The following is a 27,049-nucleotide window of genomic DNA, read 5'->3' on the forward strand; positions in this document are numbered from 1 at the left end:
AATCTGGTTATATGGGTCCTTAAAAGCAGACAAAGAAGCAGAAATGCCTGCCATTTGTAGCTTTGAAGACAAGGAAGAAGCTATGAGCCAGGGAATACAAGACTCTACAAGTTGTAAAGTGCAAGGAAATGGATTCTCACCTGAAAGGAATATGGTTTTGCCAATAGGTTGATTTTAGCCTAAAGACTTGTGTTTGTTTTCTGACCTATCATCCATAAGATGATAAATTTGAGTTGCTTAAAAAACTATTTTTTTTGTAATTTTGGCAGTATTAGAAAACCATCACAGGCTCAAACTTTATATTATATTTCTTATCTAATAAATAAGTTCAGTCCATAAACATGCTAAAAACAGTTTTGAAGACCGCTATCCCATTATTCAAATATTCTAAGTAACATGAATGAATAATCTTAGCTATGAATGGCACTTAACTGATCTATACAGCTGTTAGAACATAAATACCTCAATTTACTTTCTGGAAATATTATTCCAAGAAATGTGGAGAAATTGACTTTATTGATGGCCAGTTGCAAAATGATAGATCAAAGACAGCCTAGTGTGAGAAAGAAACCACATCTTAAATTTTTTAGACGTTCATGGCTCTATTATTCATCCAGTCCCTATGAGAACCAAAATTTGCTTTTGCTAAAATTGATCTGACTATTAACCAAATTGTGAAACATGGTATTGTAGTATGCTTGGATCCTCCTCATCTTACTTTTATACATAAGATGGAGACATTTTCAATGTCAGTTTGTGAACAAGAATATACTATTAAGCAGAAATTCATCTGGACTATATCATCTGCAAATCAGCTTTAAGAAAAAAAAAACCATGAAAACAAGAAGATTCTTAAGAATGAAATTATGCCTTCCTCCATGTACCACACCAATGTGGCTAGGAACTTAGGGGAATTTATTTCAGTGTTTTCTCTACTCTGTGTTCACTGCTTCATTTCTTCCTATCAGAACTTCTGAGGTCAGAGAGTTTTGCCCTTTTCAGAGGCTTTTTTTCAGCTGGTAAATGCTCCTGAGCTAACCAGAAATCAAAATGGGATGCTGCATTATGTCAGAACTGCATGTTTAGTCTGCCTTCCTAGAAATAATCAGGAAAAGTTATAGGTGAAAAGACACAGATGCGCCTTTCTCAGCAATATTTTCATGCTGGTGAAAGTATATATGAAAAAACCTAGCTAAAATCTAGAACAATATGTATTTTTCACATCCACAGATATATTTATTTTCATTTATAAAAGCTCGCAAAACATAAACATCCTTTGGAAATGCCTAAGATTTTATACATATAAAATAAATATAATATTACATGCAATATGTAATTTAAGACATTAAATGCTATATCATGTTGATGTTGCTCTAGCCCACTGTGTTTTTCTTTGAAAACTGATAGGGAACTGATATCCCACTATTTGTTCTGACTTATAAATGAACACTTTTTATAGCATAGAGAAAATTTTTATTTATCAAACTTCCATTCATTTCAGGGAAATCTTTGAAGACATAGATAAAACTAAATTGCCCCAAATTAAATTATTTTACTTATCCTTTGTTTTTGATAACGTGAAAAAATACAGTTCAAATTAAAGCTGTTTTAAGGCATATATTCTGTTATGAGTTTAGTAATTAAAACCCTTGTATGCCTATCTTAGAGTTGTCTGTCTGTGGCATTTATAGTTGTTATCCAGCCCAATTCTACAAAATGATAATATTATATAGGCTACTGTTAAAAAATCTATGCAGTAAAACATTTACCTTTTTGATATTTGATTTCAAGAAAGATCCTCTGATAGTTTGCTCAGCCCTACAGAAGAAGCTAAGTAAGAATCTACTGATATTCAATGAATGCTAGGTCTCTTTCACATTTCACATTTCATTTCTATTTTAGAAATGAGTAAAAGAAGGATTGTATCCCAGAGATTATGAGACTAATACTGTCATAAAATTTATTTCACTATTCTACTTTTGAAAACAACGACAAAACCAGCACCACCAAATAACAAAAACAAAACTTTAAGACCACTGTTTGGCTCTCTCTGACCCTTTCCCTGGATAGTAGTTACAACGACTTTTGAGGAAACAAACATTTGTAGAAAAGCTTGGCTGCTTGTGAGTCCTTTCTCCCTTCATCTTTCATTTCATTTACTCATTATAAAAAGGAGAGAAAGTAGATACACAGCATTTTTGATTTATATTTCAAAACTTCTTTTCATTTCTTGTTTGACATTACTTGGTGTTTATGCTAGTTTTCCACCCAGCTCTGATTATCTGTTCTTACAATTTGTGACATACTATGTTCACATCTTATCAGTAATTTGAAGAGAGTTAAGTTCTTGAGACCAGAACTTTCTATTGGCATGAAACATTCAGTGTCAACCTCAGATTGATTCCAGATTACATTTGCATCCTCATCTTCTTTTTGGCAGGTGTCAACATGAGCACATGCCCATTGTAAGGCCTGCTACATTTAAGAAGTAGTGGAACCTCAAATTGTGTCTTCTGTTCAGCTAACACGAGCTTGTCATTGGTGAGTATTTGACGCAATTTGGTAGCTTGAAAGGCTTGGACTTCACATCTGTGATATTTGAGCAGATTTCAGTCTTATTGGCTTATTCCCAAGAATTGGGTAACATGTTATAGTTTTTGATGATTTGTTGGTTATTTGTTATTCTTTTAAATTCCCAAGGAATGAGCAAAGAATCCAGAGGGAACACTGACGTGAGCGGTAGACTCCGCCGTCACTTTCATGGGCTGTCAGCCGTGGCACATCATATTAAAGACCCCAAAGGCAGACAAAACTTGGGCTAGAATTCTCCCCAGTTAGAGGAAGTTCCTGTCATTAAGGAAGGGCCAAGATCAAAAGAATTCTTGTTTTAAAATAAAAGGTTTGAGAATCTCCCCATAGTAGAGTGGGGGACAGGTAGTGTTTATTTGAAATAAGAATTTGCTGCCACAGGGAGTCATAAGAATTACCATGAATGTATAAAGTCAGCTACAAGGAAACCATATGTTGCAACAGGTGTCACTTGAGCTAAATGAAGATGGACTTTGATTTTTATTCAATATTATGTAAGTACATAAACCCTGGATAGAATACTGTTAAAGAAATAGTTTGTACTTTGTGTGTCTTCATATTCTAAATCTTGGAATGTCATAAATTCATCCTATGTTTCTTTCTTGTGACTCCTAAAATAGTGGGGTTCTGTTCTCCTTAGACATGAAGACACACTGTTGTTCCCTTTTAACAGCATATTCTCATTGTCTGCTTGACCATACTAATAAAAATCATGACTAATTGCTGAACTAAACAAGTGGGATTTTAGGACCCAAAGAAGCTGACGGTAAAGAGTATTTTAGGTCTATTCACAAGAACTTAAATAAGGGACCAGGAAAATGAATAACTAGAAGAAAGTGAAAATCAGAATCAACAAAAAACTATGAAACAGAGACACTTTTGGGGGGGGGGGGCGGGAGGGGAGGGATTGGGATCAGAATGGGGGGGTTGCAATTGTATGGGGAATATAAAAATAAAATTTATTATTTAAAAAAAAAAAAAAGAAAGGAAATAACAATTTCCCTGAAGTTGGAGCTCCAACCCTTTTTGTTACAGACTTGTACTTCAGCTTCCTTTTCTGCTTAGTCATTGCTTTAACTCCCACTCTGAGATTAATTGCATGACCCTTGGAGATGAATGATCTTCCACTTAATCTTGGCCAATGCAATCTGGACAACCTCAGGGTTGGTGAGGCTCCTCTTGGGTGGTTTTCATTTGTTTTAAGAACATTAAAGTATCTCATAAATCTATATTTATTATAATGGTGAGTCATCTACTATAATTAAATATGAAATGCTGAAGACAATGTTAAGGTAACATTAGGGTCACAAACCTCTTTTTATGGTGGTTTCATGGCTGCAAAAATACTCTGGAATTTGCTTTTGTCTTTATGTCTGCATCTGTTTAACATTACAAAGCATCCAACAGTATATCATTTTCAGATGGGCACTTTATAAGTGTTTTAAAATAATAGTGATTTTTTTTTTATAAATACCCAAAGCTTATACTTAGATAAAACTTAGTTGAGAATATCGCTAACAATACTACCACGTAATGTGCCCTCATGTACCAGTACTAGAATATTTGGTGAGCCAGTCTTTAGGAATATAGTCTTAAAGAATAGTCAGGTTTGATATTAAATAGTTCTTACAAATTTCCAGACTAAGACTAGTAAGAAAATACAAAACTGAGACTAATAATAAAAAAATCAGCTTTAGTTCCTGGATTTGGAATCTATGATTTAGAGAAGAATGTGCTAAATGTGCTAAAATTGACACTTGCAAGAATTATCATGGAGAGAAAGGATTTGTGAAGCAAGTTAATATTAAACAGCAGTTTTTGAGGCACATAAATTATCCAAAAATGTAAAGTTTTCCAATACTTTATGCTCATGAAAAAAAAATTGCTAATTATTATTTGATAACTGAAGCTGTCACTTAACTGATTTCCACATGGCAGCAATAGATTGACCTTATGCAACTGACAAAAGTAACACAATTATGTCTTTCAAATATGTTCTGTAATTCACACAAATAAAACTTTTCTTTATTTTGATTTTCTGGGTTTTCGTTATTCAGTGAGATATGTCCCTCCCACCTATTCCTCTATACCCCACCCCCCCCAAAAAAAACCCAAACAAACAAACAAACAAAAAAAAACCCTAAATGATATGCCTTGGGGCTTTACTAAAGGAATTTCATTTGCAAAGATAGACAAATGAACAAAGCAAAGAAAAAGTGTCCATAAGAGAGGCAAAGGGTCAAATAAAAAGGATTCATCCACAAATCAGTAAAAAAAAAAATCTTACTCTGGGAACACATTAGTGGACAGTGGACAAGAATTACAGAATGTAAAGAGACTGAGATGAGCAATGAATAATTTTTAATAGCTGGGGAAAACATTTCTTTTTCACTCTGAAATGTGCTACAAAATCTATTCCTTAGAGCAGTTTTCAAATGGAATACACTTTCATACATCTGTGCCTGACAGCAAGGATAGAAACAAAAGAAGATTAAGAGTTCCTTACTGGTATGATTCCATGCCTAGTTCAAACACTTAAGATAAAGATGCCCAAAGGCAGAAAGCTTCTCCATAAGCCAAACACTATTTCTGTCAGACATCCTTGCAAACTGATTTAGGAAAATCTTACTGAGTACTTCAAATGGAAATCTATTCTATGACTGAGAATCAATACAAGTAGATCATAAAATTGATTTTATTAAATAATGTGTTGGTGACTATGTGTCCAGTTTTCTGACTCCATAAGCATTATTTTTAATTACTGTGTAGCGTGCATGCACACACACACACACACACACACTCTCTCTCTCTCTCTCTTAAACTTCGAGGGAAATGAAGTAAGACTAATCCCATTCTAATGGTTCTACAACTTTGGTGGCAGTGAAGTCAACCTGAGAAACCACAGACCCCATTTTCCCATAGGACAGCACAACAAATCAGTCCTGTATAGCAGAAGTTTCATAATGTATCTACAATCCGAATTTCTTAATATTCCATGTTTCCTTTGCTCTCCTCACACCTCTTGATCTTTTCTTAATGGGAACATATCCACTATTTCAAAACTAGGCTAAATGAAGTGTTTGTAAAAATATACTGGCAATGCCAAAATGGCAACCACCAATTTGTTCTTATTTCCATTAGGCCTTCCTTGAATTTGAAAATCTCTAATTATGCTTTAAGTGCTTTAGAAGGTTTAATAGACCACTAGTATGTTTTACCACATCTTAATTCTGAAAATCTGTATATAATTTAAAGGAAACATATCCATGTGTTTCTGACTAACTTGCCATTAAGCTCATTTTGTGAGTTTAATTTCATGTCTAAAAAATACTTAAAAGCCTATTTCAATTTTTAAATCTTTGCCAAAAGCAAGGTATCACAAACACACGTGCTGTTAGAGATGGGCTGATCTCTGACTGCCCAAAGTGAAGGCTGTAACTAGATACCTAATAATACCACTAGAAAAAAATAAAGTCTCACTTCTCTCTGCAAACAAATAGCTTACCACCTTCTGTTTGCCTACTTGGATGAGCATGCTGTATATTTATGTTAGAGCAAAACTATTACTCTGCTAAGAGCCAGATTCTCTTGTTTCCTAAGTTAAGCCACTATATTCTAGGAGGAATTTTGCATCATTGCCTTAGCGTCAATCTCACGTGCCTTCAACAGATGTCTACAGCAATTGAGAGCAGCATGTGATTTTTTCATATAGTCGTGAGTTCCCAAAGAACAAACCAAGAGTCATGCTGCATCTGCTTTATTCACACATGCACATTGTGTTCTCTCTTGGAACTTTATCCACTTACAGCTTGCTTCAGGCTTGGAAGCCTCCCAGGGTGGGAACTTTGCTTTACGTCTGGCATACTGATTCACACGACACTAGGAGACCATATATACTTCATAAATTGAGTTGAAATTCTGAGCTTTTGAAATGTATTTTTAAATGAGTTTTATGTCCTCACTGTTATAATAGTTGGATGGGGTATTAATTTTCATAACTTTAAAACAGTCAAACAAGGATTCATATTTAAACATAACCTTGTGAAAACTCTATAAAGCAGATCTGAAGGTCACATACTCTATTGGCTGACATTATCTTTGTTTAAGCAACATGAGGCCACAAACATAATCATTTACTGCATTTGAATAAGATGGTGGCAATTTCTGAAAACCATTTTGCTTTAAAACACCCATGTCATTTGTAGCAAGGGGGGGAATCATTGCCTAATTTGTTCATTAAATTCAAGTTTGTTCTTTGAACAACAGAATGGGTGTAAACCAGAAAGATTTAGTGGATTTGGTGGTAGAAATAGAATGTTCTTAATTTTATCGGTAACAATGACAATAATAAGCAATAATGGCTAATGCCAACCACATGTATGGTGGGCATAATTAGAAAAGGTCAGACAAATAGAAATAGATGCTCATCGGGAATATGTGGCAAAAGTGTTGAAAGAGACAACATGGGATGTAGACTGGATTAATAGACAAAAGATCCATGTTCTTATCCTGATTAACTTATTTACACGCTAATACAGTTATAAGCTCTTGGGTCTCAGTGACTTGAAATCTCACCAGATTTGGAGTCAGGGCTGGGCTAGAGTCTTGGGTCTACCTCTTTCTGTGTGTGCTTTTGAGTCAACTACTCACATTCAAAGTCTTAATTTCTTTATCTTTCATGGAGTTGATAACCACAATGCAGATATGGCCAGAATATTTAAAGAACTACATGATATAATTATATAGAACTGCCATATTTAGATAAATCATATTATTAAATCACAACCAACTGAAAAAAATATGGTAATGGGTATGGTTATTAGATTTGAGTAAGGACAACATACAACCAAAACAAATTATATTCCTGTATTCTAGACTTATATAAGATGATTTGGGGCCCATTTTTGTTCCCCCAGAAAACAATTATTTTTCCCTCTTCAGCAACTAGAAGTCGAATCTCTATCCATCTTACCCAGTTCTCAGAATAACATAAGTAGGTAACTAAATTGCTGTGTCCTAACTCCTTAGTGTCTAGAGGTAAATAAATTCTCTGCCTGTAGTTATAGCTAGTGTGGCTAACACTGGAATTTAAAGCAACCCAGTATTTGGAGATGGATGTGTGTGTGTGTGTGTGTGTGTGTGTAATATATATATTTTTTTGATGACAAAAGTTGTACATGTTAAGCAATTCTGAGATCTCACATGTGATATCAATAGTTAAGGGCATGTTGAAGATTTCTAAGTCTCCATTCCAGAGAAATAAAAATTTGTGAAATAGGCATTTTAGTTTAAAGGAGTAGAGTTTCATGGTAATCAAATATTTAATATGGTGAATTAAAAACACTTTTAAGCATCCCTCGGAGTTTAGGTGTTTGCAGTTAGAGGATTCTGGATCACATGTTTTATCCTTTCACAATTCCAAATACATATATTCAAGTCCATTGGGTCTTAAACTAACTCATTTTTTTTTTTAAATTTAGTATTGCACACACATTTTTAGTTAAGCAATAAACATCTGTCATCTGCCATTTATTAATATTAATTATAAATGGTCAGTGGCTCATGGGATCCAAGTACAGCAGCTGAGATTTTTCTAAATCTGACCTCTTTAGAGTTTATATAAAAAGTGTTCAGAATAGTTCTCCTAAGCTGTAGCCAATTTAAGGCCAGTTTGCAATCTAGTGTTTTAGATTATGCATTTAGCAATCAGAAAGGAGAGATAAATCACAGAAACCCAGAATCCAGCATTGTGCTAGGGGATTAGGTGGGACAAATAACAAGAAGCAATGGTCAAAATGACACGGGGCCATACGTTTACCATTACTATGAGCTAAAGATGATGTGTACAGTCTTATAAGTTAGGAATGTTACAAAATTTCAAGTCTTTTCCATAATCTTACTGCTTTGCATGACAAATGCGGGACATTTCCATAAATTTAAGGGGGAAAATGTGAGAAACACAAAGCTCAGCATGTTAATATATCTTGAGAGAGTTACTATCCATAGCTACTTATTTCTTGTCACCTTACATTCTACAGTTACAGCATACTATTACACTATGATACCTGACATAACCTTTGCTTGATACCTTGGGGGAGCATACCAACTTATTTTTACCAACCTATTTTTCCCTTCTGAGTTTTGAGCAATTTTCCTAACAAAAAATATGATTTTCTCAAGTTCAGGTTTTAGCATGAATATAACTGAAACACATAAAAGAGATTTTTAGAAACCATCTTGCTTAATAGTTTTCATATGTAGTACTCTAGCAAGGAACTCTTGGTTGGTTAGCCTGTCAATACAAAGCACTTCTATGTATTTCTATTATTTTATACTGTGGTAAAATACATAAATTTATCATTTTAGCCATGATTAAGAACACAAATCAGTTACATTAAGTACATTCACATTGTTGTGCAATCACTATTACCATCCATCTCCAGAAATCCTTTGTCTTGCAAAACTGAAATTCTGTGTGCATTAAATAACAATTGTCCATTCTTTTCCGTAATCCCCCACCTGGATCCTACATTCTATTTTCTTTCTTTATGAATCTGAGTACTGTAAATAACTTTTTTTTTTTAATTTGTTGCTTTACCTTTATTCCTTTTTTTTTTAAAGATTTATTTATATATTTATACAAGCATTGGGTACAGTCAGAAGCGCAGGAGGGTGAGAGAATTCACCAGAGCCAGAGCGGGGATCAGCAGAACAGGCAGACCGATGAAATACACTACTGAGGGGAGCAGCAGGCGCAGCAGGAGAGGTCTGTCGCGCCATGTGGGACCCTCACCGGGCAGCCGGGGATCAAACCAGCACTGCAGAAGCTGTGGGCAGCTTTGCAGCCCAGCGCTCAACCACTGTGCCACCAGGGGAGGCCCCTGTAAATAACTTCTAAGTGGAATCATACAGTATTTATCTATTTATGACTGGCATACTCCACTTAGCATCATATTTTAATGATTCATCCATGTTGTACCACAGTCAGAATCTTTTTCCTTTTTTAATGATGAGTAATGTTCCATTATATGTACATAACACATATTACTTATCTGTTCATCTGTTAATGGGCACTTGGGTTTCTTCTATTTTTGGCTATTGCTAATGGCGCTGCTATTAACATAGGTATGTAAATGCCTTTCCCACACTCTGCTTTCAATCCTTTTGGAGAGATATCTAGATGTGGAATTGCTGAATCATATGGCAAATCTATTTTTAAATTTTTGAGAAACCACCATATTATTTTCTGTCATGGCTTGGCCATTACACATGTCCACCAACACTGTACTGAATTTCTAATTACTCATATCCTCACTAACAATAAACACATCTGATTTTGCCTATTACATATATTGGGATCTACATAAGATTTCATTAATGTAGAGGGTTCTATTACAAAAAGACATTTTAGAACAACTTTGCTAGTTCATTTCCCTCTTTTTGTAAGCATCTGTAGATAATCCTACAATCTGTTATCAGTAGCAAAGCAAGATTCAGTTAGAGTGCCATTAAAAGTCACCACTCTCCCTTTAAAATTCTCCCCATTTGCATTTTGTTTCTTTTCATTTTTGGTCCACTTTTTTAGTGTCCTTTCTTAGAATGTCTTTTCAGGGAAAACTCTCTTAGCTTAAAGGTCAAACCTAACTTTCCAGAGTATCTGGCCACAACTCCCCCTTCTCCCTGCAGAGGGACAAATTCACTGAGAAAGACCCATTTTAGTTATTCTCCTTTCTACTTATCTCATGATAAGGTCACATGTGGGCAAAATCACTTAATTTGTTTAGGTCTTGGTATCATTTATTGCCAAAGGAGGACTGACAAGATGAAGTGATGAGCTACACATACCTAGATCATTTTGGCTTTTCTCATTGTGATGATTCATATTTTGTTATCACTATACAAAAGGGCTAAATTAGTCCTAATACACATGTCCTCATAATTACCTATGCAAAGGAGTAGTGAGTTTCTAAGGGATATAGGGCAAGATAGCTTAGACAGATCGATATAGATATAGACAAATCAATTATCATATGTACACACAAATACATTTATGCTAGTGTGCCAAGCTATCAATATGTCAGGCAATAATTGCTGTACAATACATGTTTATTGCATATATAAGATTACAGTATCTAATAAATTATTTAAAAAAATGATCAACCAAGAAGGAAACATTGTGTTATTTAAAAGATAGGAAAAATCCACTAAAACATAATAGAATAAGAAAATTATTTGCTAAACACATGACAAAAGGCTAATAGCCCTCCTATACAAAAAACTCCTACAACCGATTCAGAAAAGAAATTGCTAAAAATAGGGAAAACATGTAAATAGGTAACTATCCTATATAGATTATTTGCCTTACTAATAGTTAGAAAAATATCAATAATAAAACAGGAGAATGCCATTATTAACCCATCAGATTGGCAAAGTTTAAAGGACTGATAACATCTGTAATGGCAAAAACATAAGAAACTAGCCATTTCTGATATACTGTAAATATGAACCATTAAAACCTTTTTAAAAAAAATAATCTGGCAGAATGCATTCATGTTTAAAAATTCATAGACTTTGATTCATCCAGCCAAAATGGGACTCCATTTTATACTACATCTCACAATTATTGAGTGCTTATCATGTTCCAACCACAAGTCTAAGTTTTGACTCCACACTACCTAAGTCCTCACTATAACTCTGCTATATCCCCATTTTACAGATGAGAAAATAGAGTACACAAAGGCTATGTAATTTGCTTAAAGTCATATAGCTAGTTAAAAGCACAACTGAGATTTGAAGATAGGTACTATGCCTCCAGAATCTGTATTCTAAATACTTTGATGAATCACCTCTTTTCCTTTTGACAGAAATTTAGTGCATTCATTTATTTATGTTATAGAGATTTTTATTACAGCAGTGAAAGCAAAAAATGGGAACCAATGTTGATTATCCCTGTACACCATTATGGTATACAAATGTGCACCATTAAGGTATTCATAAGTACCATAGTATGGAGGCAGTACTTGATAATTAAAATTATTGCTTTTTTGAAGACTAAACAAATAGCAAATCCAGAATTGAATTGAGATGGTTTTGTTTTTCAAACTATCCAGTACTTTCTTACTTCATTAAACTGATACAAATATTTAACATCATATCTTGAAGACTAGAAGCAAGAAAAAACAGTGATTCTATAAGCAGATAAATCTTTGAAAATTTAGGAAACTTGCAGGAATGGGGTAGGGGGAGGATGATAAGGCAGGATAGTAGGCAGGAGGAAGAGGTCTCCGGGCATAAAACACAGTAGGAGGCAAAAGGGCAGGGGCAGAGAAATTAAATATAAAAACTCCTTTCTCCTACATGTTTCAAAACTAAATTTGACAATACGACAAGTGTAAATCCATCACAGATTTGCTAGTGAAATACCTTAATAAACTGTCCTTGCAATTGAAAACAAATCAAAATTGAAATAAAACAAAATTCCTTTATGATTTTGATGTTGGTTCAAAACCAGATGAATATCACATAAGATATTTATGGATTATACTTATTACTCTAAGGGGAATTTCACTACCATATGTCCATAATCCATAAAAATAATTCTGTCTAAACAGCATTCTACTAATTACATTATAAAAAACTGGTTATTGGTTCTGTTGGATAATTTTTGTTCACAGGTTATAATATTTAGATATTAACTGCTGACTTTATGTATACATACATCTCCATGTGTTTTATTTTTGGAAATAGCAATTTTTCATATTTCCCAAGAGTCAGTTTGCTATGCTAATATTTCCTTTCCTAAAATGTGATGTTATTCAAAACATCAGTGAAAAAGTGTCATGGTTCTTTCAGAATATTAGATTTTTATGTAATGCAAAAGTAAAAGGAATAGTTCATTGAAAAATATGTTTTGCATTGAAATGTAAAAAAATAATTGTACTCTGTCCAGAAACTCTTAAATCTGATATTTTGCAAAAATGGCAAAAACAGGCTTTTTGAGCAGAAACAACAAATAAACAAAACAACCCTTTACAAGGCTTATTTCTCAATTATGGCAGCCTGGGCTCACAGAGACAGGAGTTATGACCGAGTGGTGTATACACAGTATAAACACAAAAGTCCAGTAATTAGGTTTGAGTTAATTTTAAAGTTTCAGTGGCCTGATGCTTAATCAAGCAAAAGGTCATTACCCACACTGGACATTTTACACAGAACACTCAGCAGCTAGAAATGGAAATGGACATGTCTTTACTTAAGTTCATACAAATCAATCCCAGAAACCATTCATATGAGTAGTGGATTCTTTTGCTATTCATTTAAGAGCCAGTTTAGCCACATAAAAATGTTTCTGACAAAGCAGAAAAAAATTAAATGAAAATAATATTAGCATTATGCTAGACATGTCTCCCTAGTCTAAAGTAGCAAAATTTTCTTCCTCACTTAAATTTTTTTCCTGTAAGTAATATTAGACAGGGATTACCACACAAAAGTGGATAAACTAGAGTTTGCAAATTTTGAACCCTCCTTTTTTTTTTTTTGTTTTAGAATGCAGTCATTTACATTTGGTTTTATCAGCATAGCACTCCTATTTTTAGGTGTCAATCAAAATGGTTTCTTGGCTTCAACAGTGGGTGTATGACTTAGATAGACTTAGACAGAGTGCCCCTGTGACAGTGATTGGTTTAAGGCATGGCTATGTGACGCACATATTGTCAATTTGAGTCCTTTCTTCAGATTGGACACTGAAAGAGAGAAAGCAACTATACTTTTGCATCAGGAGCAATGTAGATATAAAGGAAGGGCTACCCAGGTCCAGCTTTTCCCCTGAGTGGAAGGGACACTCAGCAAGAGACAACAAGGGTAATAAACAGAGAAAACATATACAGGTACACCTCATTCTATTGGAGATCTGGCTTTAGAGCAATATATAAGAATGAAAACTTTTGAGTGGTGCATTGCATTCATCATGTTAAAAATGACATGATTCTAATGTAAAAAAAAAAGTCTGAAAATATTTTTGTTTTAATGATGTCACAGCATTTAATTGCAACCTGGTCAGAACTGCTTGGACTTAGGAGGCCTAAGGACAGGTATCCAGTCCTTTCTGTCAGGCTGTAACAATCTACAAAGTTAGTCTGTAATGCTTCTATGAAGAAGTAGCTGGAGTAGATAAAAAGAGAACAAGATAACAATCTCTGAAAAGAATAATTCTTTTGTGCCTTCAAATGTGGATGTCTTCTCTGCCAAAGAGGTTTCAGCAACACTAGCAGTTTCAAGGAGTGACTGTGTAAGGGAGGTGGGAAGGAGGACAGGAGCTTTGAAAGAAGGAAGTGTCTTTTTGCTGGAGAAATGTTTACTTTGTAATTAGCAAAGGACAAGAAGGCCTTTTTGGAAACTATATTTGGGGGTCCAGAATTTAAATTTATGCTGATGCTCTCTGAGTCTCTCTCTAGGGAACCCTCCTAATTGGCAGGGATCTCAGTTGGCTAGAACAGGCTCTAAATGAAGCCAAGGTCTTGGGATCATTTCTCTAAAGAGCCGGTTAACTCAGCTCTGTTCCAGAGCCACAAGTTGTACCTTTAACCCTACTTAGCCATCTTACAAACACATATTAGCATATCAACATGGTGGCATAGAAAAAAATACATACATACATATACATATATATATATTTTTTTTTGCCTTGATACCCAAACAAAAAGAAATGGGAAACAAAGGTTGTTGTATGTGTTAGAAACTCTAATGAAGACTGCAACTACTGGCGCATACAGCAAAGAAAAACGTGTTTACTTGGGTGTACCTACAATGGTCATTACCTTGAGGACCAAACAAAACCATGATGCCAACATCTAGAATGTAAGATACACGATGAAAGGAACTTTTATCTTTCAGTTTAATTCCTATATCCTTAGTTTCTAAGAGTGCCCAGCACATAGATAGCACTTTAATAATAATATCTATTGAATGTATGACAGTATCTTGACCTAGCCTTTGATTTATTTTTCTTATCCTTCTCTCTACAATTTGACAAGTACAACAGAAATAATTTACACATCTCCTGTGTTACTCACTATGTTTTTACAAAGGAAGGGACAGTACCCTCGACAGTAAGAGAATGTTTGTTGAATGAATAACTACACTCATCCAATGACAAACAATAGAAGGAGTTCTGTGGTAGATTGTAAAAATGGTTACAGTTCTCCACTCATCCCTGTAAATGAATGCCATTTACAAAGCAACTTTGGCTTTCTCCTATTCAGAGGTATAATCTATTTTTTCAACCCTTGAATCAGGACAGGCCTTGTGACTTCCATAGGCTAGCAGAACAAGATGAACATAAATTTGTGCTGGTTCTGAGATGACCCACATAAGGAACTGTACCCCCCTTTCTCTTAGAACACCTCATCATTTTGGTGATGACTGAAACAGCACAATCTTCTTAGTCCTCAGTCAGTCAACCACACAAGGGAGCCTGAAGAACTGCAGTGAGTCTCAGTCCAAATTGCTTACTTACATTTATTGTTAATAAATGATTGTTGCGTTAAGTTTCTGTGTTTTCGGGTTACTTGTTATGCAGTCAGAGATAACTGAAATAACTTTGACCTCACGTACAAGATCAAAAAAAGGGCAACATCAGTGTTTAGGGGCTGAGAATGCTTGTATACTACAGCCACTGCTCCATTCAATAACCTGAAGAGGGCGGGTTATATTACACACACTAATGAGATGAAAGCATTAGATTTATAAATATCAAAAAAAAAAACCTTAGGAAATATAGGCATTCTCAAAGATAATTTGTTGTAAAGATTGATTTAGAAGGGGAATGCTGAGGGACACATTATCAACACACTGGCAGAGTTTGAAAACATTAAATATAATTTTTCTGCCACCATAACAAGGGACTACTTACATAGCAGAATTTCTCACTATGATTAATGTACAACATGAATTATGACCATCATGAATAATGTCCCCAAAATCTTACAGTCTACAAAAATGGCATGATATTAACTTGGTATTAATTCTAGAAACAATACCTGCTGGTTAAGTTATTTTTTAAATGACTATGCCACTGATTGCAAGGCATGAATTAAAAAAAAATATTTTATGCAGAGATTTTTCTTTAACATAGAGAAGTTCAAGAACATACAATGGGATTGAAAATGTGTCAGAGGCAAGAAACCTAATTACTGTTATTTCACTTTTTACAAAACTATCTAGGTGCTGATTGTAATCCTGCTCTATCATTGCTGAGTAAATTTTACATACAAGGTACGTAAAATTGACATGGTCTTTAACCTACAAACCTAGGCAACAGAGAATCCTCACAAAGATTCTGCCATTGTAAAGTCACTGTCAGAGGAAACAATGAGCAAGTCTGGGGTCTGCCCCAGAGGGTATGCTATTCTTTTATCTCTAAGACAATACATTCTGACACATATTCATCGAATTTGTAAGCTGATTTTATGTCTTAAGAAATAAACTGGAGTTGGTGGGAATGAAACAAAAAAGAATAAGAATTGAGCAATCTAACTAAGGAGAAAAGTAAATAAAGTCAGTGGACATGACTGAAAAAGATCTGAAGATGAACCATGCTTTTATGGGGATCTTTAGATACTGGTGGATCTTACATTCATCAAAAATAGTAATACACTTGTTGTATTATTAAAAGCTTAATATTTAAATTAAGATGCGATATCTTAAAAACTGTAATTTTTCTATCAGTAACAGCTGTACTCTAGATCTGGTTTACTATTTACAGAACTTAAAGGGAACATTTTTGAAGTATTAGGTTGACCCACATAAACTGCTAAAATTTGGTCTTTTATGACCTAAAAATGGCTGTTTCATTTGGTTCAACCTAAAAAGATAGGAGATCATTAAAAAACAAGAGAAAGTTGTAGCCACACAATTAGTCTTGATGATGAGAAAGGAATACAGTGATTAAACAACTGGCAGGTCTCTTCACGGAGGACATTAAATGAAATATTGAGCTTAGCCTTTAAGAGGAAGTACATTTTCACATTAAGGATCGTTCCTCTAAGAGTGAAGGGTATTATTTACTGCAACAGACTACCTTTCTCAAAGGTTTTAAACTGTTGAATATTTTTGCCTGGTATTGAGATATTTTAAATTAAAGGAACATTGATTGTTAATAAACGTGATTACCACCTTTATATTAGGGGAAAAAAATCTTCCCCTGTGTTCCACCATCTTGTCCTTGTTACCAAAGCTTTGCACCATGTGCAATTTTTCATTTCAAGTGGTCCTTCCTAGAATTTGAACAAACTACTCATTTGTGTAGGAGCAAAATATACACCAGGAAGGAATAACAAAGAGAGACTATTGAGTTTATACTAAGGGGTCTCATTTGTTGCACTATTAGTAGATAATTTTTGTTATGAAGGACTGTACTGTGCATGATAGGCTATTTAGGAGTGCCACCCATTGGGTGCCTGTAGCATTCATCTTCCCTAAGTTCTGATACAGTGAAATGTCCCCTGAGAAGCAAAATCATGCCTGGTTGAAAGCCACAGTGTCTAATGCCTTTACTATCTTAGTTCTGTACTTTGTTGAATTTTATCTGGCCTGTGTCAAATGGCTAGTCTATGGATTAGGTGTAGGGAGAGAGCAGAAAGTGCACATCTTCTAAGCAGTTTAAACAAAATAGGTGTCTCTAGGTCAGTTGGCCTGCCTTTATGAGGTGAAGGTGGGGAGAGCATATTATCAAACTGCTGTAAGCCAGTTAGCATCTTACAATTTTGAGCTAATGAATCCATCTACTTGGATTTTAATGAACTGTTCTGGAAATCTTGGCTAAATGTTTTGTTTTGAATCTGAATCAATATTTAATATAAATCCTTCCTGTAGAAAATGTAGCCATTCATCACTGTAATTGTTGTTACAAAGATTTTAGGGCACAACTGAAACTCAGGAGTAAATCTAGGAATAAATCAGAGTCATCTTATCTGCTTGATTTTAAGAACTGAGCTTACTGTAATTTAAAATACTGTGCTCATTATAAGCATAATGCATATTTATAATACTAGTCTTTCAGGGCAGGATTAATAGCAATTTATAAGCTGTCATGTATCACTTTTATTTTTTGAAGCAATACAGACTGAAGGAAATCTTTATCTTTTACTTAAATTAGGGAAGTCACATAGAGTGACCTACAGTATGTATCAAATCAAATAATAAACGAGTTCCCACATTTGTTTCTTTCCTAGAAATGTCTTTGGACCTTTTATTTGTTTATATTTTAATGGATTCCTTTTCTCTTTCTCTGCTAGGAAGAAAGCTATTTCTTCCTTACACCAACAAAGTAGATCCTGTCCCATTACTTCCATGATTCTGCTTTTCTCTCTCCTCTCTATTTCAAAAATAAACATTACAGGGCCTCTCTGGTGGCACAAGGGGGTAAGCACTGCACTGTGAAACTATCTGCAGCCTCTGCAGCACGGTGACGGGCCAGGGAGCTACCCACATGGTGCAGCAGACCTCTCCTGTCTCGCCCACTGCTGGCCTGTACCCCAGTTAATATGCATAAATAAATCTTTATAAAAACACAAAAATAAGCATTACATGTAATTAATCGGTCTTCTTCATGCAGTTAGCCAAAGAACAAAATGATTTCATTCTTTACGATTTTCCTTAAAACACAGTATCTACAGGAAATAAATTCTCTTCATAAATAAATATACAAATGAATGAGAAACATATTTGGTGATCCTCCTTTTGCTGTCCTCCCACCTCCCAAAAACTACCCATTTCCCTCAAATGCAGGTTTGTATATTATATAAACATGTAATATAATATATTTCTCTATTCTTTTTCACTTGTCCTTATCTAAAATGGTTATACACAGTATATCAAAAAAGTCAATAAATATGTTGGCAATCAATAAGTGCATTTTCCCTTGTTTAATTCTGTATCAGTACATTTTAAGGAGTTTTAGATATTAGTTTATTTGTAGAATATTTACAATTGCTTAAAATATATATACACCTTTGACATTGCAAATGTGTAAATCAAGTATAAGTTCAAGGTAGAAACTATTGCAATAGCATTAACTTTTTTTTTTAATTTAAATCTTATTTTTATATTCCCCATACAATTACAACCCCCTTATTTTTACCCCAATCCCTCCTTTCCCCGCCCCCCAACCCCCATAAAGTGTCTCTTGTTCATAGTTGTTTGTTGATTTTGATATTTTCTTTCTTATAGTTATTCTTTTTCCTGGTCCCTTATTTAAGTTTTCTAGATTCCTGCTATGAGTGAGACCATCTGGTATTTTTCTTTTACTTTCTGGCTTATTTCGCTGAGCATGATCCCTTCCAGTGCCATCCATGTTGCTGCAAATTGCATGTGTTTATCTTTTTTAAATGCTGAGTAATATTCCATGGTGTATATGTACCACATCATCTTGATCCAGTCATCTATTTTTGGGCATTTGTTTCCAAAACTTAGCTATTGTAAATAGAATAGCACTAACTTCTTAATAAGGCTAGTAATGTATAGAGAATTGGAAACTAATAAATAAGAGACAGAGTGAAATAATCCTAAGTGTGTGAACAAATAGCACATTAGATAAAAATTTAGATTTAGGGGAAAATTACATTTATATCTTTAATTCATTTACTATAACTATGAGAGGAATGTTAGTAAAGCATAATGTGTGTGTGTAAAATTTTACAATTGAATTCTCCAACTTAGACCTATAAAAAGCATCTCACAACTAGAATGATCCATTCTGTTACTAAAAACTATTTCCTTCTATTCAACTTCTTTGTGAACATTTTGGAAAGTCATTTCTGGATCTTATCACTCTTCCCCCAGAGACTTTGCCTTTGGCAATTATAGCACAGAAAAAAAAAAAAAAGCTGAACACAAGCTCTATACCTTTTCCAAATATGAGGTATCTACCTATTAATCTTTCAGGCAGGGATGATATATATATATAAGTTTAAATTCAAGAATTCAAGATTTTTAGGCTAAATTTCTTTTTAAAAATTATTATTTCTTAGCATACTCATCTAAATGGTCATGTCATGAACCTGAAAGATCTTATTTTATGAATCAATAAGTATTTGAGAGCAACTCTTGCTATAACTATTCAAGTGGAGTATAGGAGTATGGAGAAATCATATCTTCACTTTATTATGTTTATCTGCATGCATATATCTTAAAACTTCAAAGAGAGCACTCTGGGTAATGTTATTATTTTGATGTTACATTTGACAAAGTGACATTTTGAGTTTTTTTTTTAAATACTTTCCATTTGGTTTCTTAATGTTTTAAATAGGACTTTTGATTTCTGATAAGCTTACATTAAGATAGTTATTAGGTTAGAGAAGTAGAGAATAAAGGTAGAAATTATTTCTTTTCTATCTTAAATTTGTAGGCGATTGAGACAAATTTTTGTCAGACGTGAAATGTTGAAAGAATATTAAATAAAAGTGGAACTAAATCTGATTTTGATTATAAATAAGATCCACATTTCCTACTTGGCAAGTCCATGGATTGTCAGATTTGAAAAATAATAAAGCACCTACATTTTCCTAGTTGTATAAATTTTTTCTTGTACGTGTAAAACACCACTGTTTTCCAATCAGAGTGGTAGAAAAAAAATACCAGAAAGAAACTTTTAAGTCAAGCTTTTGTCACAGGTTACTATGTTAATCTTTTTATGGTATCACTTTTCTTCTTTTTGCTACTTTTAAAAACTGGCATTTTCAGTGTTAATGTATAACTCAAGTGCTAACAAAATATATTAGAAGACTACATTCTCAAGTAAAAGAAATAAACTTAATTAGTAACATAATTTAATTTTCAATTGAATTCTATTCACTTATATTTTAAAAGCAAACTGTACTGAACGCTAATTAGTAATGTAGAATCTAAGGAAAGAATATCAGCGAAGACCACCTGTAAGTCATTAAATCTCAAGAAAACTTAGTAAACATAAGTAAATGTACGGCTAGGGGAACTTACCAACAAGTAGAGTGATGAAATATTTGATTTCTAAATCCAACTTTTAAAATCTAAGATGTTTTAAATTAATTGGTAACAAATGCCAGAAAGACCTTTTTCACTTGCCAACTTTTATTCTTTAAACGTAATTTTAATCAAAACCGCTTACAAACTTACAAAAACTCCTTTAAATTAACCCATCTCTTCAAGAATTTTATCATATTAACTACTTGATTACTAATCGCAGCAACAGGCTTTAGACATTCTGAAGACAGTCAATTCTCTTGGTTTAGGAAACACAGCAAAATACAGGTGAAACCAAGCTTTTCCTTATATAAGCAGTGTTCACATTTGCACACCACTCTCCTCTGTTCCCACTGAACTTTGCTCACACACCTCTAATCTCCCTTACTATATGAAATTATAATTATTTGCTTGCACATCTCAACACTTCATTGGTCTCTGAGAACAAAAACAGTATCTTATTCAGCGCTGAATCCTCAGGACTTAGCATGATTTGTGGCCATTTAACAAGACTTAAAATGATGATGAATGAATGAGTGAATAAAAGAAGCAAAGAAGTTCAATACACAGGCAGCCAAGCTCTTTTGAAGTTGTACCTAGTCAAGAGGATTATTTATTGGCTCACCAGCTAACTATCAACAGTTATATGAGTTCAAAACCTATGATTTGGTAATGGTACCAAGGACAATAGTGAGAAAGAGAGAAAGATAGAAAAATTATATTTTAAAGGTCAACAACTAAAGACTTTTTAAGTAGAAATTTAATAACCCTAAAGCATCATATTATATGGCATATTTCTTCTTGGAAATCATAAGACTTCAGAACAAGCCCTGAAAAATTATTTAATATTAACATAGTTTTTAAATATTAATTATGGGTTCTGTAATCTGTATTTTAGTCATAAAATATGACTTTCATAATTTACCTTAAATGTAAGGTCAATATTAAAAACATATCTATTTAAATATTTAATTTTTTTATTGAGATGTTGGTTTAAATCATGTTTGTATTTTGAGAACATATGATACCCCTCTGCCTCTCCCCCATTTCAGGTATTATCACTACAGTGCACCCACCACCAAAGCCTTGTAATCCACCACCATAGTCATTACTCCTTCCCAATTTGTTCTCACCCCACCCTAACCCTCCCTCCCTGGGTTCCTCAGTTCTACAGTCTATATTCAAGGGTTAGTTTTTCAGTTTGGCCTTATCTGACCCTTTGTTTGGTTTCTCTATTTTCTACCTATAAGTGACACCATCCTGTATTTGTATTTCTCCTTTTGATTTATTTTGGACCAAGAAGATGTGATATATATACACAGTAGAATACTACTCAGTAATCAAAAAAGACAAACTCATGCCATTTGAGGGAACATTGATAGAGCTGGAAGGGATTATGCTAAGTCATATAAATATTTTAAAAGTCCTAAGTCACATTAACTACATATATATTTAGCCACAAAAGCTTACCACTTACTTGCAAGACTTTGGTTTGTAGGTAATGAAGACAGGAGTAAGTTGATGACAGTTGCTCATGGTCTTGTACCAAATGGCATTAGGTCTTATGTTTATGAGTCTCTCCAATAGATTTCTAGTCATTAGGAATGTGGATGATAAAAGAAATATGGCCCCAAAGAAAGATATAGGACCAAACACCTGCAGTGCAGCCCCTTGGTCAGGGTTAGCACATTTTTAATAGTGAAGTTCTGATACCAGTCTTCATTTAAAGAAATTATCACATCTCTATTCTGTCACAGCCAACATAATCATGGTTTCGTATTGTAGTGCCAGGATGGTCCCGTGCAGGATCTCTATGTTCTGAGCAGACGGGTAAAGGAGAGCCCTGGAGCCCTCAGTGGCTTTTTCAGGCTATTATTGAGCTTTTACCAGGTACACAGCAGGCAGGGGTGCAGGGGGGGCCTGTGAGGCTTGCAGACAGGCCTCCCAACCCCCAGGGAATCTTCTCTCTTTCTGGGCTCTCTCACGTTCTCTCCTCTCTCGTTCTGCTATTCTTTCTCTCTCTGTTGGCGTCCCTGTGATGCCGCCCTTATAAGCCCAGTCTCAACCCAGGTGTGCCCACCTATGCCTGCCCACACCCAGGTGCCCGCCATCAGGCATGCATGCAGCGCGGCAGGGATAATTAATGCTAATGGTGGGAAGGTGGAAAAGCCTGATAGTTTTTCCACTTACCCTACAGGTATGTATTCTAGATTTTAGATATGAGTAAAAATAGCCGATATTTCCTAAGAAATAAAGTGAAATTTGCATCAAATTATGAGGATTCCAACAAATACATTTTGTTAGCATGACTGTACCTCGTTCTCCCTTTTGACATTTCTTTCTTTGCACTGTACACTTTCTTGTCTCACTGGTGGGGGGACATAGGTTGCCCTTTGCTGATGGATGCTGTATTATTTCTCTGACCCGGGTTTCAGTTCCTTTTTTGAAGCCACATGTTTTTCCTTTCTTCATGCATGAACTCCAAGGACTCCATTCACTGGCCTCACAGTGCACTGAAACAGAATAGCAGGAACAGTCTTAGCTGGCTCCAAACTTTGCCATGATTATTAAATAAACAAAATGTTTTGCTTCTACCAATATTTGCCTAAATTCTGAGCTGGTATCCTAAAGAACCAGGTTGGGTAAGATGATTTAAAAATAAACCAAAAAATACAGTAAGGCAGGTATAGAATGTTTTCAGTTTAGTGCTCATATTATCGGACTTAGTCTTGTATTAGGATCACTTTTTACTCTAGATTTGATTTTCCCAGCTACTAATATAATTACTCACAACTAACCAATATTTTACAATTTCTAAAGCACTGATAAATTACTGTCTGATCTTTATCTCAACTTGATAGAGTAGTCATTTTTATGTGGTAAAGAATTGAGTCTCAAATTGTAGTGTGCAATAGAATCACCTGGAGAGATTGCTAAAACCCAGAGTTTGCACTTCACTTGAATGTAGTAGTATCTAAGAATTTGCATTTCTAACAATACAAGTGATGCTGATTTGTAGGTAGTGGGAACACACTATGAGAACTTGTGTACTGAGAGTGACTAAGCAAAAATGTAAGTTCAGGTCTTTAGCCTGCAGCTCACTGTCTTTTCTACTTCTTGTGCTATCATGTACTTTAACATTGTCCCTTATTAATGACTATGGTTCAGGCATAGTAACTCTTATTTTAAGTGAACTCTGCTCCTAGAATTAACTGGACCTAGTGATTTCTAAGATGGATATTTTATATAGATATTTTATATAGATATTTATATAGATTTTTTTCCTTTTACTGTATGTACAAATCTCTTCTTTTCAACCATGTGTTTCAAGGTCTTAAAACACATTTTTGCCCTTCTAATGAAAGAAATATTTGCAAGGTGTTATCCTTACATTATTTCAATAAAACATCCTAGCTTACAACAAATGAAACAGCTTTCAATAATAACTCTTTAAAATAATATGACTTTCCATTACAACAATTCTTTAATAACTCTTGCTGCCTGATAATTTAAAGAATCCTTATGAGAATGCTATCCCTCATTCAACCTCAAGAAATATGACCTAAATGTTTTAGAAATTTAGAGTTAATTATTCTATATTTTTCATGTTTTTTTCATTCACTTTCAGGTATCTGAATGCAATGCAGTTAGATAGAAATGATTAGATAAGTGAACTTAAGTTTCTATGAACTTAATTGAACCACTTTCAAAACAATCTTCATGTTCAGTTATCATTATAATTCTGATTAAAGAATAGAACAACCGGGACTCTCTGGTGGCGGAAGGGGTTAAGAGGCAACCTATGAAGCTATTTGCAGCCACTGCAGCATGAGTTCGATCCCCAGCCGGCCAGGGAGTAGCCCACATGGCGCAGCAGACCTCTCCTGACTCGCCTGCTGCTCCCCTCAGCAGCGTGTTTCACTCAGTCTGCCTGTTCTGCATCCCGCTCTGTCTCTGGTGAATCCTCTCACCCTCCTGCACCTCTGGCCTGTACCCCAGCCCTTGTATAAAAATGAATAAATCTTTAAAAAAAAAGAAAAGAATAGAACAATCAAGTCACTTAATAATAGCATAAACTTCTTGCCAATTAAAGCTATATCTCCCAATCTTATGTTAGTCACTAAAAAATAGTATATCTTTAGCATATACAAATAAAACATGTCCACTAATGCAATTAGGAAAATTAAAATTCGTGGTCTATCACTTTGTCTTCTTTATAATGCCAGAACTAAGAGAACTATATTAGGAAACATGTGGAAGTTACTAAAACTTTGGTGCTTTTTCACAATAGCAAAGGTGGTCTAGGCAAAAGTATACCTAGGCTTTAGAAAACAGTAAAAAATGTTACTGCATCGGTACCTATGGGTCCTTACTGAGGTGATGAATGGTTCTAAAAATGAAATTTTAATTGCAATCTTAGATAATTTTATTGAGGAAGGAAGCAAATATTTAAAAACTTAAAAGTTCAGGGTGTGAAAGGCTCTAATAAGACGGACTAGTTAAAAAGCCTTGAGAGGTAGAGAATTTTTTCTAGAGAAAGTCTGTAGAATAAACCTATAAATTTGGTGCCCAAAAATATTTTTGAGAAAAACATGAAAACTTTGAGAAACATGTAAAAAAAAACAGTAAAAAGGATGAATTAAGTATTAGTTCATTAAATGAACAATGTAGAACTGTGGCACTATTTGGTTAAGAGGTAATTAAGAAAAAACAGAACTATTCAGCTTCTGTATTCTATTTTCTGTATTAAGAACCGTCTTAACACTGGAAATCTTTAATTACATATTCACTAACAAAGCGAGTGTCTCAAGAAAGTAACTAGCTATCTTTCCCTGGAAGTGATTATGCTGTGGTTAATCATCAGTCTGGAATGCTGTAAAAGGCATTCTTGAATCAGGAAAGTTGAACTGGATATTCCCCCAGTAAGGGCCTTATCACACCATTTTCACTTGCTCTTCATTTTGTTCACTAGCTGCACGGTTCCATAGAGAACACAGCAAGGGCATGTTCCTTGCAACTCAGTGTTTGGAGCTGAGCATCTTCCTCCTGTGATGACTTGAACAAGGTCAGATCTCCAAGAGGAGCAGGAGGATGAAGGCATGACATGACAGAAAGGCAAAAATAGGCCTCCCCGGTGGTGTATCGGGTTGAGCGCAGTGCTGTCAGGCTGTCCACAGCCTCTGCTGTGCTGGCTCAATTCCCGGCCAGCCAGGGAGATACCCACATGGTGCGGCAGATCTCTCCTGTCTCACCCGCTGCTCCCCTCAGCAGTGCTTTTGGTCCATCTGCCCGTTCTGCTCCCCGCTCTGTCTCTGGTGAGACCTCTTGCCCTCCTGCACCTCTGGCCTGTGCCCCAGCTCTTGTATAAATAAATAAATCTTTTAAAAAATTTTAAAGAAAAGAGACAGAAAGGCAAATATTTGGAGCACAAAATGGACTATATATGTTCTGTAGAATTGGGCTCAGTAGACAATTATGTTTAATTTAACCTGCAAACCTGATACCAAGCTAGGGTTTGATACCAAACTAGGGTTCCTGATGGAGTATCAGGATGGATTTCCTGGTTATGAACTTTCTTCTCAATTTAAAAATCTGAGTAAGACTGAAATCATACAGTGTAGATTTTAGCAAAGGGAGAGTGGCATTCTTCAACCTCTGGGTGAGCACAAGAGAGCTTAGAGTGAAGGTACTAATTATAGCACTGACAGTCACTCACAATGTGTCCTCGGGATCATCTCGGTCATCTGGGTCCTTGTTTCAATATTTGTTAAAGGAATAGTCTTTATTGTTCCTTGTGATAATCAAATAGTTCATCATTTTCCCTGAAACTCTGGGGCAAGCTGATGGGCGTGACCTGCATAATGTTTGTAGGTTATGCACTGCCTAATAGGAGATGTCCCTTATGAAGCAAGGAATAAGAGCCAGCTCTGAACAAAAGTGCTGGTTAGCTTTATTATGTCTTAGCTCTATTATGACCTCTTTAATGAGTCAGATTCACTAAACATCCATTAGATTGCTTGCCCCTGTTCTAAAATACATATAGTTCTTAATTTACTTGTTTTAACAGTAGTATAGAATGCCAATAATCTTTAATAGCTAATCCAGCAGAATCAGGTATTAAATAATTTCTCAGACAGGAAAGTATTAACATATTTAAGACCTAAATAACCTGAATGTTGCATCTTCAACAATTTTTTTCTTTCTTTTTTTTTTAAATTTTTATATTTCCCCATACAATTGCAAATGCCCCATTCTGACCCCAATCCCTCCCCTCCCGGCCCCCACCCCCCAAAAAGTGTCTCTGGTTCATAGTTTTTTGTTGATTTTGATTTTCACTTTCTGATAGTTATTCATTTTCCTGCATCTTCAACAATTAAGAAAATCTAAATATGTGTCCTTCGCCCTGGATGGAGAAATACCACCAACTTTCTGCAACTCATTCTGACTTTCTATCCTTGAATAT

General features: G+C 34.8%; 1 protein-coding gene across 1 annotated transcript in view; it reads right to left on the reverse strand.

Moving 5' to 3' along the window:
* RSPO3 (R-spondin 3) overlaps positions 1 to 27,049 on the reverse strand; it is a 77,420-nt gene that overhangs the window by 16,747 nt on the left and 33,624 nt on the right. Inside the window, exon 4 of the mRNA XM_084228194.1 lies at positions 22,902 to 23,099. Coding sequence (XP_084084320.1) covers positions 22,902 to 23,099 — 198 coding nt within the window. The remainder of the gene's footprint in view (positions 1 to 22,901; positions 23,100 to 27,049) is intronic.

Source organism: Talpa europaea, assembly GCF_964194135.1.
Source record: "Talpa europaea genome assembly, chromosome: 2".
Classification (NCBI taxonomy): domain Eukaryota; kingdom Metazoa; phylum Chordata; class Mammalia; order Eulipotyphla; family Talpidae; genus Talpa; species Talpa europaea.